The sequence below is a fragment of the Macrobrachium nipponense genome, chromosome 36, assembly GCF_015104395.2.
Source record: "Macrobrachium nipponense isolate FS-2020 chromosome 36, ASM1510439v2, whole genome shotgun sequence".
NCBI classification, from domain to species: Eukaryota; Metazoa; Arthropoda; class Malacostraca; order Decapoda; family Palaemonidae; genus Macrobrachium; species Macrobrachium nipponense.
The window spans coordinates 56,442,843-56,459,356 of record NC_087220.1 but is presented as its reverse complement, the minus strand read 5'-3'; the positions used below and the strand labels follow the sequence as shown (position 1 = coordinate 56,459,356).

General features: G+C 41.8%; 1 protein-coding gene across 2 annotated transcripts in view; it reads left to right on the top strand.

The window, feature by feature from the left end:
* Positions 1–14,924, top strand: part of LOC135203691 (probable mitochondrial glutathione transporter SLC25A40) — a 28,524-nt gene extending 13,600 nt beyond the window's left edge. Inside the window, exons 3-6 of one of the 2 annotated variants that reach the window (XM_064233593.1) lie at positions 1,860–1,958; positions 9,570–9,667; positions 10,477–10,558; positions 14,482–14,924. In XM_064233593.1, the coding sequence (XP_064089663.1) occupies positions 1,860–1,958; positions 9,570–9,667; positions 10,477–10,558; positions 14,482–14,672 (470 nt within the window). In that variant the 3' untranslated portion in view covers positions 14,673–14,924. The remainder of the gene's footprint in view (positions 1–1,859; positions 1,959–9,569; positions 9,668–10,476; positions 10,559–14,481) is intronic. The other variant, XM_064233594.1, reaches the window with a different exon arrangement.
* The last annotated feature ends 1,590 nt before the right edge of the window (positions 14,925–16,514 follow it).

Genomic DNA, 16,514 nt, shown 5'->3' with positions numbered 1-16,514 from the left:
CATTCGAACAACCGTCTAATCTGCAAATTTTTGGATTTTGAGTTATACATACTTTCGAATGCAACAACTCTTTTTCTATATATTAGTGTTTAGAAATTGTAAAAAAAATTGTTTTTTGCATTCATAATCTAGGGAGAGTGAGAGTAACTAGATGAATGTGCAATAGTTGTGAGTTGTTATTCGAGTGAAAGAGCCTGGGATGAAAATGAATCGAACATCAGTATATCTGCAAAATTGCAGGTACACGGTTATTTGAGAGAAAAGGAGCCTGGATAATGTTCTGTCGAACAAAACGTTATCTGCATGTGTCCACCAATGAGGTTCTTTGATTTGGTATGATATCATATTTAAAGGGCGCTTATGTAGTTTAGTTGTCAAGATATCGCGTTCTGTGGTTTACCTCGTAATTTTCATTAAGCATTGTTTCTGACAAAAATAACAGTTATTGTGATCATCAACTATGGGTAGAAAGCATAAGGAATCGAGTGAAATGGAAAACAATGCAGTAGAATATAGTACTCAGTGTGAAAAGAATAATGTGAGTGCACACGTCATTACTCCTTGGTCTTTTTATGGTAAAAAAAAAAACAGTGAAAATACCTTCCAAACAGTATACCTTACTGGATTTTAAAAATCTATTAGCCTATCATTACTGTACCCATTATTGGATAGTCATATGTGTTAAATGGGGAAAAAAGTTAGTCATACTTTCTTTATGCATAATTAAGTGTAATAAATAAAAATGGTGCAAGTAAATCTTGCATCCTACCATGCTTTTAGGAGTACAATATGCTTAACACATTTTTTAGGGATGCAGTTATGTGATTGCACCACGTAGGCCTACTATGGATGATGACCAAAGACGTGTCATAAGGAGAGCTACATAACTGAATAATTTTACAGAACACCATTCTTATACAATAAACTTTTCTAATTTTCTTTTTTTTATTTCTTCTTCCCATCATTATATGTATAATTCTACTAGTTTTTAATTATTTAGGTTTCTAAGATCTAGGCTAATATAATGTTGAAGAAAAAAAAAGGACATCATACCATTCATAATTATCACATATCGTCATTCCAATGTTGACAGACTTCGGTTCTCTGTAGTTATGGTGTTGTTTGAGGTATAGTTTGGATAGACAGATAATATTTACACACATATTTGTAAAGAGCATGCTTTTAGCTTCATTTTGAAAAAAAGAATGATGTTACAGCATAAATATTAACGGAAATATGATAATGTAAACCTTGCAAAACTTCAACCGCGTTTTTCTCCGATTTCTGTTTTGTGCAGATAGACGGTTTTTTGAGTGGTGGCCTCATATATATTTCTTCAATTAACTGTGACTTGCATTAATATAGTCTTAAAAATTATGGATATCCTGTAAGTTGCCAAGTTATTACTTTCTCCCCATATTTCACCCCAAATCTAATGTATTGCATATCTTGCAATGGAGTCCCTTTAGAGTTCTAAGTACAGTATGAAATAGAAATGTAAGGCGTAAATATCTTCCTTGGTCCCATCATGATGTAGTTTATTCTGAAACACATTAAAAATTGTTTGAATGCTATTGGAAAGTCTAGTATATTTAATACAATATTTTTCACATGAGAACATGAATTGGTAAAAAAAAAAGTTGTAGGTAAACATTAGAAATGAGTAAGCTGTGTATAATACGTCATAATAATCGACTTGGCAGTCAGTAAGTTGCATAAAATTTTGAGGAGTTAGCTGGTGTAAATACTTTCCATTTTTTCCAAGGTGTTATTCTTATTAATTAGTATCATTAGTATGTTTATTAATTATGTTACCTATTATTATATTCATGTTTGTAATGAGACTTTTTGTCTTACAGAGTTAAGTAAAGTATTGCAGACTCAGGTATCTAATGAGGGAGTGATCAGTTTATGGAGAGGATGGGTGCCTACCATACTTCGGGATGTCCCTTTTTCCAGTGAGTATCTCCAGTTTTGAGCTTGTTATGTATGGAGCTACAATTATCTGCCAAGTGCCTGTGTACCTTTGAAATATTCTCATGTAATATGTTATTTGTTCCGACACGGCATACAAACCTTCGGTCCTTTTACAATAGGAAGGTACTAGCGGCAGCTGGATAGGTCGTAAGCTTTCGAACAAGGGGTTCGGTAGTTAACTGCTTGTCCGACAGGCGCGCGCGCGCGACTGAGAGGTAAACAAATCACTTTTGCTTTCGGCCTGCTGGCGTGTGGACGTGTATCATCGCTCTCTGCCCGCTTCATCGTCGTTGCTTTCGCATGGTTGTGTTTTTCTTTTTCTATTTATCTAGTGAAACTGAATTGTAAGTACAATCATTTCATATTTATTTCCATTGAATTCAATTGTGAATTAAAGGATCTTGGTTTCTCCACGCCCTCCGTTTACCCGAGTGCCGGGACTGAAGGGCGTAAGTGCGGGAATTCATTTTCCCAGAAATGATCCTCGTATTGTTTGTATGCTCGGTGCCGAGGGCGGGAGAGCGCTCGCTCCGAGCGTATATTTTGGTTGGAAATGTGTAGATGAAAATCGTAAGTAAGTGCTCTTTTCATTTATATTTTTTTGACCTGTATGCTCGTTGCCGAGCGAATGCGCTCGACACGAAAACTTATTCTGTATGGAAGTGGAATCGCAAGTACAGTATTCTTTTTCATTTTCATATATTTATTTTGATTGTAGCAATACTCTTTTTGGATCAGTTTCCGAGCTTACCCGGAAATTGATCCTTTCCCCTTTTTATTTGAATGAAGTGAAATCGCAAGTGCAGTTCTTTTTCATTTTCATATTTTATTGAGATTGCATTGTTTACTTGGATCAATGTTTCCGCTATTTCCCGGGAATTGATCCTTCCCCTTTTTATTTGTATGAAGTGAAAATCGCAAGCGCAGTATTCTTTTTCATTTTCATATATATTTTGATTGCATCAATTCATTATGGATCAAGGTTTCCATTCATAATCGGGAATGGATCCTTTTACCCTTGCGCTCGGTACCGAGGGCGCAAATGCGCTCGATCCGAGCCCTTATTCATTGTGAAGTGAATCGTAATGCAAGATTCTTTTTCATTTTATTCCTTTTATTATTGTTGATTGCATCAATATTTATTTGGTTCAAGTTCCGCTCAGTCAGGGAATTGATCCTTATGCCCTTGCATTCGGGCCGAAGGCACGATTGCTCTCGGGCTCTTATATTATTGTTGGGTACATGGGTGCTGTGCGGGGGTGGGGAACGAGAACCCCCCCCTGCTCAGCTCCCACAGATGGCCCTTCCCTTGGGGGGGGGGGGGGGAGGTTATCGGCGTTCTTCTCCTCGCCCGATTCCGTCGAGCGCGGGGGAGGGCGCTCGGTGCCCGATGTACAATTGTATTCGGGGTCTTCCACTCGTTCGGAGAGGGCTCACCCCCCCGCGCGACGGGGAGGGGTTTCTTCCCCCCCACTAATCGCTACTACTGTTATTTCCGCAGGTGCTACTGCCACGAGGGTGGACCTTGGTGAGGTATGGGCGTCCTTCCATTTGCAGGGCGTGCTAGAGTCCAGGGGCTGCGGTTCTATGTCTGGGCCTACTGCGGTCACCCATGGAGTGGTGACCACGCTCCAGGTGACGACGTCCCTCCTCACCTGGTGTACTCGCCTCACGTGGTAACAGTCTTGCCTACAGCCGCTGTGAAGTGCCGTTCGCCGTACCGAGAGGGGGGCGTGCCGCCGCGCTCGTGGTTGCCGCGCTGCAGCGACCACACTTCCGCTGCCCTAGAGCTCGCCCCTGGACCTGCCGCCGGTACCAGGATGTTGCTGGCTGCTGCTCCACTTCCTGTGTTTCCGGTGCTGCCTGCCGTACCTGCCGATTCTGGGCTGACTGTCCATGCAGTTGCTGCGCTGGCTGTCCCTGCCGTTGCTGCGCTGGCTGTCCCTGCCGTTGCTGCGCTGGCTGTCCCTACCGATGCTGTGCTGCCGCCGTGCCTGCTGTTCCTGAGATGCCATACCTGCTGACGTCGTCCCGTTCGTGGTGGTACTACCCCAGACTATGGTCTGTCTGTACAGGTGCGTCCGGGCCCTGTGGCTTCGGCTACAGCAGCCCCGGCTCCGCCCTGGATGGCAGATCTTACGTCTGTCCTGAGGAAGCTGACGAAGAAGAGGAGGAAGGTGTCGTTGTCGTCGTCTTCATCTTCTTCATCGTCGTCGGCTGCCGCCTCTTCCCCTTCGACTTCTAAGGCTTCACAGCCGAGGAAGAAGAAGGTTGCCTCCTCCCTCCTAAGAAGTCTCCCTCGGGAGCTTCTCGGGACCCGTCTCACCTCGGTGGGACGGGAGGGTTCCTTCCGCTGGTCCTCCTGCTCCTTCGGGAGCGGGGCCCGTCTCTTCGTTTCCTTTCTTTCCGCAAGGAAGAAGACTACGGGGACCAGAGGAGTACCGGCTAACACCGGTACTTCCTCGCCTGGTGTCAGTGGTTCTGCCACTGCATCAGGGTCCGTCTCGGCCTCTCGTTCGCGGGAGGTACCGAGTGTACGGTCGCCTACCAGCGACCGTGCAGCCAGGAACCAGACCTCGGAGCTCGCTCAGCGTTAGGTTCACGGCACGGGGCGGAAGACTGGTGACAGCCGCTCACGCGACTCTCACCAGACCAGCTCTCGCTCTCGCGGCGACCAGCTGGCTACCCGGGGACGTGACGGTCCACGACCGGCCACGGGCTGAGGCTGGGAAGAGGTCCTCCCGTTCGCCGGTACCAGCCACGGCTGGAACCAGCGACGTGACGTGCCGTGAGGACAAGCACCGGTCTCACTGTGACAGTGGAGCCTGCAGGTCGCCTGACCGTCGCTCTCACAGAGAGCGATCGGGTACGGCAACCAGCACCAGCTCTTCTGACACTCGAGATCGGGGGCCGCTGTGCTCAGTCCAGCCGTTCTCCACAGCGAGACGGTTCGACCAGGCCTGCAGCTCGATCGCCACCGCGGGTTGACGATCGCCTGCAGCCCTCCAAGCCTGCTGGTTCTGCCAGCGAGCGAGGAGGGAGCGTCAGGTCTGCCTCTCCGGTACCTTCAACCTCCTCGGGTTACACCGGGAGGAGCGAGGTATTGAGGAGTGATCGTGAGGGGTGCGCCCCTCATGATCCCACCACGACGCCCTACGTGCCAGGCACGGTTCTTGGACCGGCCAGGACGTATGCGCAAGTGGATGGAGAAGACCGAGAGGGCTGTCGCTGTTCCCCCTTCTTAGGAGGAAGGTTCTCGGAATATGCTCTTGTTCGAAGGGCTTAACGGTCCCACTCTGCAAGATGCTGTGACTTCCGAGATCCAGAGGAACTTTGCCGAGGTTATGGCGCTGATTCGTCAGCACAACGACCTCGGGGAAGGATCGCCGCTCCCCCACCAGCAGAGCCACGTCTCGGCTTGAGTCGTTTTGGGGCCCGAGAGGGAACCCAAATCGACGGTGGGTCTGCCGCGATCGGAGCTTGCCGACTGTGTTGAACCAGGTAGTCTCTCGTCTCCGGACAAGAAGGCTCTCTCAGTTCTGGCCGGTCGAACAAGCTACTTCACCTCCTCTACTGCGACAGAGGCGTTTCTACGTGTCTTCGGACACCGTATTTGAATACCCCTTCGGTCCTCCTGAGGTTTCGACCTTGACGAGGACTGGAATGAGTCGGAGGACGGTATCGGCTCTCTCCTGTCAGGTGTCGATCAGCCCCACCCAGACGACGTTCACAGTGGCGGCAGACACTTACCTACAGTATGAGTTCGTAACCCTCCTCGGGAAAACGTTTTCTCCTGACGATACGTTTTCCCAGGCTCTGAGAGGCCATCGCCGTAAGGCGATGGCTGCTCCTTTTCTTCTCCAACTGCTAGTTCCGCTGGGAAGGCGAGCCAGTATCCAATTCCTCCCCCATTCCCTCTCTCCTTACGGCTACGAGGGAAAGGGGAGGGATCCTACAGAGATTTCTCTGTAAGATCCCACGTTAGGGGCTGCGCTACCGGGGGGACCTTCGGGTCCTACCTGACGTAAGCCCCGGTCATTGAGGAGGGATCCTGCCCCTTTCTCGATTTCTACGGGAATCGAGAGGACCACCAGCCGATATCGTTTGACGAATTCGGTGGGGGGGTTTCGCAGAGTGCTTAGAATTCTACGGAATTTCTAGCGCACTCAGAGTGTTCGAGTTTTTTACGATCTCCAAACACTTAGGCGAGACCACGGTCCAAAGTGAGCGAGAATCCCCGATAATTGTTACACGATAATCGGGAACCTCGCTTATGTTCGAATTCCTGTAATTTCTAGCATTTGGAAGAAGACTGCTGCGGAAAGAAGAGTATCTCACAGTAGGCGATTAACCTGGAATAGAGAAGAACGGACGGGAACTTCCAGTTTGGCTTGAACTATCGTCTTCGGTATTCTGTTCACCATTGAAGCTTTCCTTTGGGAAAGACTTCTCCTTCACTCTCTTGACTAGAGAACGAAGGCGGTCGATCTCCAATCCTTATTCTCATTCCTCGAGAGGAAAAGAATTTAGGATGGAGGTCGTGGTACAGAACCTACAAATATACTACGTATATTACCCTCGCGACATGATTCTTTTAACAGTTGAATTGTCCGGGGGGTAGGCGCATACCGTAGTTAACTCTACGGTTTGTGACCGAGACGAATTGTATCTTAATTGAACTGCAACTCGGGGTTGCCTGCAACCTCCCAGCAGTTATCAGTTTCGATTTTGGATACTTGGTATTGTCATGACAACACCAAATCAGCTTTTGTATTTACCGAAATCCGTTTCGGTTAAATATAATTGCTCGAGCGTATTCTTTATGCTCGATGGTTCTAGCCGAACGCATTCCTTCGTGGAATAATGGATTACCTGGCAACTCAGGATGACGAGTCACCGAGAGCTACTGCGTATTGAACTGCCTGATAGCGGCTCAGTATCAGCTAGGTCTCGGAGATGAACGGTCGGTTACGTCTCTCTCTCCCCTGGTTTGATTGACTACCGAACCGTATCTCTGCCCAACAATCATGGACTTAGGTCTCTGATTAACGGGGATTCTCGCAATAATGAAGGACCATCTACTGCTGTGACGCTCGATTTCATCGCCTTCGACATTGCGAGAATTTTCAACAGAGATATCTCTTGGACTCTTTCATCTTTCTGTTTACCGCACGGTAACAGAAGTCTGTACTAGTCACCCGCTGCATCGCACCGCGATAATGCGAATGATTTTTGCAGACATCTGAGTTTGTCTTCAAAATATCTCGTATTCGTAGGTGTGCAATTATTCATTGCTCGCCCCGAATTAACAGATATGTCAGAAGACATCGCCTACTCTCCGACCTGACAGCTCTACTTCCAAATGTTCAGCCCATGAGAAGCAGTTCTTCAGGCAGTATTTCCCTGTCTTCATTACTGAAAAGCGCTCCGCTTTTATTGCAACTACGATCCTCACCGGACAGCAATGAATAGCGGTTAGCGTTCTCAGTCTTTGTAGCACAGGTTCAGAATCTTGAGAATCCTTCTCTCGGTTCAGCTGTGAAGACGTAGGTTGCATTTTCTGTACACCTTCGTCTTCAACGACACATAGTGTTGTTTCTCCTTAGCCGAGAATCAACTATACTATGAGATATCTTGCCATCAGGGACCTCGGTCTCTAGAAAGCAATTGACTTTCGCCTGTTGGGCACATGCCTTAAGAGAGTCATCACCTTGCCTTCTGGCATCGGTGACGAACAAATTATTTGTTTAGTCTCTTGGCATAACCCTTTTAAGGCGAAGGTCACGTGACTTGCTCGGGTGCTTGGACAACTTGCCTCCTACCGAACGCAGTCAGTCGGCAGCTGTCAGAGCGCCCAAGTCTGTTACGAACTTCGCTGTGGACTTAGTTCGGTTGTTCCATAACAGTCTTTTCTTCGTCCTAACGGCTTGTCACAGTACCCATACCATCGACACCCACCATTGAGTGTCGGTGTCCTATCCACTACCGAGAAGAACAACTTCGCTGCAGACGGATAGACCAGTATGGGTACAGGACATCACCGAAGTCGAGAGAAGAGGGATAGGTCATACGACCATTCCCTTCTTTTCCTCTGAGGTAATTGCATGACTTTTCCTGCGAAGTCAAGCATCCAGGGGATGGGGATTCGTGACGCTCGATTTCGTAGCGAAGACTCTGAACCCTTCGGTTCCTGACGATCGGTTAGAGTCCTTCACAATCCCCTCCCTAATGGACTTCACCGCCTTCGATGCGAAGGAGATGCTGCTTTGTCCTGTGAAAGCGCGACCGCGCTTTCTGAAGAAACTCGACATCCCAGGCTGAGTGTTGAAGACTCTTCGTCAGCACCAAGATGACCTAGAAGTACACTCCCTCGAGTTACACAAGAACTTCTCCGTGGCGCAGGTACTGAAGGCAGGGGTCTGGTACAACCAGACCACTGGCACCTCCTTCTACCTTTTGGATATTGGCCACAGGTCCTTGGATCGTTTTCCTTGGGACCCGTGGTGGCTGCTCAACACGTTGTGTAGCTAACCCAGACCCTAGCAGGCTGAACAGCATCGAGTCCTGGTGTGACTGTAAGAATAGATAAGTGAATGAGAGAGTGACTGGCTTCTCTTCCTATCTTTTTCTCCCCCTCTACCTGTGGGTAGAGGGATACGGTCATCACCTTGCTGGATAAGGACGAGATGCCGGTGAGCTACTCGACAGAGCCCCATCCTATCCCTTTCACTAGGGATGGGAGCGAATATCCACCACTTCCTCCTACAAGGGGGGGAAGTGGATGCCAACAAGAGACAAACCATAACTTTATGTGCCTCTTGCAAATAGGAACTTGTTCTCGTTTGCTGGTACGAAGAGATACGCTTGCCTCTCTTAGTACTTGGTCCAGAGGTCTGACCATTGATCCTGCGGTGCACACCCCGATCAATCGGACAGAGGCTTGGATCCCTCCCTCGCTCTTACGACCAGGGAGGCATTCCAAGGTTGGGCGAACACCAGTCTGTTCACAAAAGACTCAGATTCCTCCCACCAAGAAGTGAGTCTTCCTATTGTAAAAGGACCGAAGGTTTGTATGCCGTGTCGGAACAAATGACAATTTGTCCAAAATTGCATTTTTCCTAACTATACAAACCTGAGGTCCTTTTACACATAGTCCCACCTCATGCCACCCCTCACTCTGCAGTTTTTGCTTGGGCCAAAAGCAAAAGTGATTTGTTTACCTCTCAGTCGCGCGCGCGCGCCTGTCGGACAAGCAGTTAACTACCGAACCCCTTGTTCGAAAGCTTACGACCTATCCAGCTGCCGCTAGTACCTTCCTATTGTAAAAGGACCTCAGGTTTGTATAGTTAGGAAAAATGCAATTTTGGACAAATTGTCATATTTTTCTTAGTATTTAATGTGTGTATACTGCTGTCCCTACAATATGTTCTGGTAATGTAGTTGTGCCTATGAAAGTTGTCTGTTAAAAAGTATTATTTCATAATCTAGTTCACAGATCCCGTTTGACATTTTGATCTATACGTATTCAGAGGTTGGACAATTTTTCTAGATTAAAGCTTTGTTAATGTATATAATCGGTTATTTGTTTACAGTTTTGTACTGGTATTCCTACGAAAAACTGAAAATGGTGTTTAGACAGGAACAGCCTACCTTTTCATTCACCTTGACAGCTGGAGCATTATCTGGAGGGGCAAGTTTTGATTTGAACGTTTAGTTTTGTTGGCTTTTTGGGAATGTGTACATGATCAATGCTTAATTGCACTATGCTGCATTTTTGTTTGAATATTTGTTGCATTGTCCTACTATAATTTGTTTTTGATGAATGACCTATGAAGGGTTTTAATATATCATGTGCAGAACTTTTGAAGTGTCATCAAGTATTTCATACTGTAACTGATTGAACAGTTTATTAGTTATAAATTTTTCTCTTCAGACTATGAATCTCCTTTTAATACTTTATGGTAAATGTTGAAATTTCTTGTGGCATAGAGAGTCTGTCATTAGGTACATTTAAATAGATAAAAAAACATTAATATGTTTTGCAAATAATTTAAAGATCAATGTTGTTTATGAATTTTAGAGCTATAGTTTAGTCTAATGTTCAAAAGAAAATAGATTTGTTGTGAAAAGTCGTAATAGCTTACAAATTTTACTGAATACGTAGCAAATACTTTTGTAAGAAAGGCATTATGTTCCTAAAGCTTCTTGTGAAAAAAAATGCTGAAATAGGTTACAGTAATATTTTTTATCACAAGAAAAGTCTCGAAGTAATGTTTTTGCAATTTTTCTGGTGTAACTTTGTTCATATAGAACTGTAACATGATAACTAAGAAATTTCACAAAACCTCAAAACTGTTATTTTTGATGAAGTACAAAGAATTTTCGAACTGATTGCCTTTGAATTTTGTAAGTGAGAACAATGTTAAAATCTGTCATACACTTCAGTGACAGATGATGAGAACATGGTATTCTAATGTTGCTGGTTATTTTTCTGCTCAGATTGCTGGTACCCTGACACTCCCACTTGATGTTATCAAGACACATCGTCAGATAGAAATTGGTGAGAAGATCCTGTTTTCAGGTCAGAGTCACTAACATGCCATGACAGAAGTACACATGCATGTTACAAGACTAATAAAAGAAGTATAACCCTTTAGATTCCAATCTATTTCACTTTTTACATTAAGGTCCTTTGGCAAGAAAGTTTATGTTTGTTGAAGGTTAGGATAAATGTCTGGTAGGCGAATGGTTTATCGATAAATTTGTCATAATAATTGTTTGTATTTGACTTTATGCTAAACCAGCATGATAAACAAGTTATCCATTATTGCAATAATTAGGTCTGCTTTCTGTGACATTTAGTTGGGGGTTTAAGTGATTTCTCATGGTATACTTCAGCTCAGTGATCCCTGTCTAGATTGAGGAGAGTCCTGCTAGGAACTGGATAACGAGGAGGCTAGGCCAAGGAATATTAGCCACTGAGTAGAGGTATTAGATTGTCTGCTACTGAGGAGTTGTATGTTTAACTGCAGTTGATTCCTTGCTCCATTGAAGATAATAATTTTGTTTTGTGGAAAATTAACATTTAATTACAGTTTGATGAATACTTTGTTCACCTGATCTTGTCTACTGGATCCCTTTAAATCTAGAAGAATTCAGAGCAAAACTTATGCTTCTCTGCTCTTCCTGTTTTTCAGGATTGGTTGCATCTTCCCCAACAGTATTTTGATGACTTAAGATACATACAATGTCTTGTCTTCGGATCATTGACCCACATATTGAGTAGTTTGCTTTAAGTGGCTTGTAGTAAAGCTGTGAAAGTCACTGGTGACTTAAGCCTGTGATAGTTTTGCTAGTTTGTTCAGTATATCCATTGCATATAGTGGTACCTCGACATACGAAAGGCTCAACTTACGAAAAACTCGACATACGAAAGCAAATACAAAGATTTTTTTGGCTCTACATACGAAAATAGTTTGAGTTACGAAAGGTTGTTGCTGTAAAGTCCCGAGATTCGCCCGGACCACCGAGAACGATTTTAAAACTTGCGCGCCGCCAACTGAGTAAACTCGCCACCATCCTCCTGCTCTCCCATTGGTTCCTGATGCTAGTCACCGCCGTAAGATCCTGCTCTCCTATTGGTCAGCATCTACCCCATGTGCTCTATGTATTCTATTGGTAAAAGGATGCTGTAAATTGAAAAACTTATTCATGCAATACATTTAATAAAAAAAAAACATTAGGTAAAGATAGAATAAAGAATAGAAATGAATGGTTATTATACTGTTTGGTAGTTTCAGTAGTTGAAGAGAGATAATGAAAATTTGATTACTGTACATACTGTGTGCTAGGTGAAAGTGGTTGCTTGGCGATCGTTCGGTACTCATAAGTGCTGAACGTAAACAGGTTGGAAGCTTTTTTTTTATTATTATTATTATTATTATTATTATTATTATTATTATTATTATTATTATTATTATTATTATTATTATTATTATAGTTAATGGTTACTTAATAATTATTTAAAATGAGTACATGCAATACATTTAATAAAAAAAAATTGTGAATTAGATATCATAAAATGTAAAATAAATCAGACTGCTATCATCAAAGCCAACAAATACATATTTTCTAGAATTCTTCTTCTGTTTTAACATTACGTATATGTTTCATTATAGCTGTCAGTAACTCTGTATCTCCATTAGGTAAAGATAGAATAAAGAATAGAAATGAATGGTTATTATACTGTTTGGTAGTTTCATTAGTTGAAGAGAAATAATGAAAATTTATGGCTTACTTTGTGCTAGAAAAAGTGGTTGCTTGGCGATCGTTCGGTACTCGTAAGTGCTGAATGTAAACAAAAGGTTGGAAGGTTTTTTGTTTGTTTGTGTATTATAGTTAATGACTAATTAATAATTATTTGAAATGAGTACGTACCGATTATTTGTACATTTTACTGGCATATTCTAAGCTTTTAGCTTCTTAGGTTTAGATGTCAGAATCATAGACTAGGCTACAGTAGCAACTGCTAACATAGGCTAGGCTTATTGCTAAGGGACATATGCTAAAGTCCTAATATATGCAGTAAAAATGGGGTTGAACATTACATGCAGTTGAATATTACTCAAGTATGTACAGTATTTTGCCTTTTTGGAGTCCTATTTCTTCCATCAGATCGGCGTCGTAACCCTAGAACATGTGTTGTAAGCCTGGAAATATAATTTACTTGGTTGTTTTTGTAGGGCTTGGAACGGATTAGGCATTTTACATGTAAAATGCAGTTCAAGATACGAAAAGCTCTTGATACGAAGGCTGCCTCGGAACGGATTAATTTCGTATGTCGAGGTACCACTGTACTTCACTATAGCTGATGAGGACCTCAATACAAAGATGATTGATGAAGGCACAAGTCCAATAAAAGAAGAGATTAGGCCATTCCAATAGTGTCCCCTTCAAATAACAGATGAAGGTATAACATGTATCATACTAAACTATTTTGATAGTCTCCACCCATAAATCAAAGCCTGTACTCATGAAGTGAGCAGCATAAAGCTTTACAGATGCTTATAGATCCCACTGTATATAACTGTGCTTTGTCAGGTTACAAAACAAACTCAAACCTTTGAGGATATTTTTTAAGGAATCCAGCACCGTCAAGATTCAGCTGAGAAAAGAATAATTCAATATCGACATGGGTTTCAGAGCATCCAATTCACTAAAGGCACGAGGACACTCATATCCATTGCATATACTTCACTATAGCTGATGAGGACCTTAGTGAAGGTCTAAAGCTCTTTTTATATTTATTCACTTAAAACTTGGTTTTATACAGTGACTTTTTTGTAACCATTCAGATTAACAAAAAGTATGAGTTGTTATTACTGAATATAATAATGTATATACTACTCATAGATGAACACGTTACCTATGCTGCAAAAAGGTAACAACAAATATTTGTGAGTGAAGCTCTGAAGGTTTTTAGAAAACAATGCAAGGACGACCACATTCCTTGCCTTTTTTTCTAACCTCCATAGCTTAACTCACAAATATCTGTTGTTACCTTTTTGCAGTATAGGTAACGTGTTCATCTATGAGTAGTATATACATTATCATATTCAGTAATAAAAACTCATTCTTTTTGTTAATCTGAATGGTTACAAAAAATTCACTGTATAAAACAAAGTTTTAAGTGAATACATATAAAAAGAGTTTTAGACCTTCACTAAGATCCTCATGAGCTATAGTGAAGTATATGCAATGGATATGAGTGTCCTCGTGCCTTTAGTGAATTGGATGCTCTGAAACCCATGTCGATATTGAGTTATTCTTTTCTCAGCTGAATCTTGACGGTGCTGGATTCCTTAAAAAATATCCTCAAAGGTTTGAGTTTGTTTTGTAACCTGACAAAGCACAGTTATATACAGTGGGATCTATAAGCATCTGTACAGCTTTATGCTGCTCACTTCATGAGTACAGGCTTTGATTTATGGGTGGAGACTATCAAAATAGTTTAGTATGATACACGTTATACCTTCATGTTATTTGAAGGTGACACTATTGGAATAGCCTAATCTCTTCTTTTATTGCACTTGTGCCTTCATCAGTCATCTTTGTGGTGAGGTTATATTGCCAGCTGTGGACTCTAGGGATTCCAGTGTTATTTTTACTTATTGTCAGATTTCAAAGGCATATAGTAGGTATTTATTTTTAGGTAAATCTCACAGTTAACCTCCCTCATGCACTGCTAAATAACACCCATTCTCTGATCTCTCAGTCAGTGTAGGTTAAAGAATTTTCTTGCATTGCCTACATCCAGGTGACTGGAAAAGCTGTCTGCCATGTAGTGAAATATAGTACGTCATGGGACACGTGTACTTTTAAGATTCTTTTGCATCCTACCCGGAATGCCTTTTGATGTTGATCTTTTAGAATTGTTATCCTAGTGGTGAATGATGTAGGAATTATTTAATGTATGTATACTGATGATGATTCCTCTTCTTACAGATAAACCACTGAATGGAGGGTCTACTGTCAAGATGCTTCAGAACATATATGTTCAGCAAGGTGTAAGAGGTCTCTTTGCTGGATTGGTACCCAGATTAGCAAAAGTCATGCCTGCTTGTGCCATCATGATTTCCACTTATGAGTATGCAAAGAAATTCTTCAGAAGTCGTAAGACTGAGGCTATGACGTAACGTCCATGATACATTAACCCTTGGCTAGTCATATCTGAAGTGAGTGTGTTCTTTGACAGAAGGTAAATGTGCTGTTACGTTTTATTGTTAGGTCAATTGAAGAGGATGGATTTGCAAAGAAAATAAGAACTATTTGTCACAAAAAAATGTGTGATGGGCTATGTTAATATTAAAGGCTCTTACTGTTACATTAATAAAGTTTTTAAATGTGATACTATATATATATATATATATATATATATATAGATATATATATATAGTATATATATATATATTATTTATATCTGAGATATATATATATATAATATATATATAGACTGTATACTGTATACATATTGGCAGTTATTCTTAGTCCACACACTTTAAATATTTCTGAAAATGGTTGTGTTTATTAATGGAATTACTATGTACTTCCATGAGCTCAACTTCCTATCATTATAAGTGGTGCTTCTCAATCTTTGCTGACTGTAAGCTGAAATGGAAAGTACAGTTTGCCCTTTAATGTAGGAAAATGTAAATGAGTGTACTTGGTATTGTATAGAGGTTGCTGATGGTATGTTTTAGCAGGAAGACTGATACCAGTGATTTTATCTCAGTCCTGAACTTTGTTGCTGAGAGATTTCCTCAGTATGTGTTAGTTTTGTACAGTCCTGTACTTCGTCGCTGCCAGATTTTATTGCGGGTTGATGTGGTACAGTATAAATAAAAAATTAAATTTTGAGATTCAGGTTCTTCTGTAGGGTGGTTTAATAAATTACTTTTTTACATTAGGAGGTTTATTACCCTAAATCTGAAGGAATTAGTTCTACTTTGGTTCGTTTTACGTTAGAGGTTTATTACCCTAAATTTGAATGAATTTGTTCTACTATGGTTGTTCTTATTTAACAAATTAATTACTACAGTAACAATGAAGTAGTGACTAGGTCTTTGTTTTCTTCTTAAGAAGGAACCTTAAGTTGTGAATTAACAAAACTACTGCCTGTTGTAAGTTACAGTTCCAGAAGCATCTTGGTAACTAGTACTGTAGTTGTAAACTAAAATATTGAGTCTAGTATGTAACTTAGCTTGCATATCATGCTAATTAAAAGACATGTGCAAAAAGGTTTAAAATGCAGTATATTTCACACAACCAGGTTAATGCCCATTGAGGTGATCTCTTGCATCTGTCTTCTGCTGGCATTTCCCCTTACAATATTATTGAGGGAAAAACACCAGAGGTTCATCAGTTGTGAGCAAGTTTTGAGGCAACGATATGTTCTAAACAGTTGTCCACATTCGGCCCCTATGTAAAATAAGACTTCTGTACCCATGGACTATAAGGTTGGCAAAATGGTAATTTCTTAGTTTTTGGTGATATATTTTTCCTTTACATAAGTTATCAGGAACTGGGAGTGAGAAACAGATGTGGAAGCTTGAGAGCTATCAATTGCTTTATCTTCCTTTCCCCGTAGATTAGTAGTGCTTTTAGTGCACCTCATGTCGTGCTGCAACCCCTGTCATTCCTTTTACTGTACCTCCTTTCATATTCTCATTATTCCATCTTACTTTCCACCCTCTCCTAACAATTGATTAATAGTGCAACTGTGAGGTCGTCTTCCTGTTACACTTCCAACACCTTTACTTTCAATTTTCGTTTCAGTTTTGCATGACTTTGGCCTAAATTTTTATATTCCAATTTAAATCCATACCTAACTATCAGTAATGTACTGAGTAGGAGTGACTGAAAAATGAGAAGAAAATTGATTGCAGTAGGAAGTTTGGGAAGTCAGCTCACTGAAATAAGGCATACAAGTTTGTTACAGCAGAATGAGGGTAAGAATGACTGAAAACTTAATATAAGCT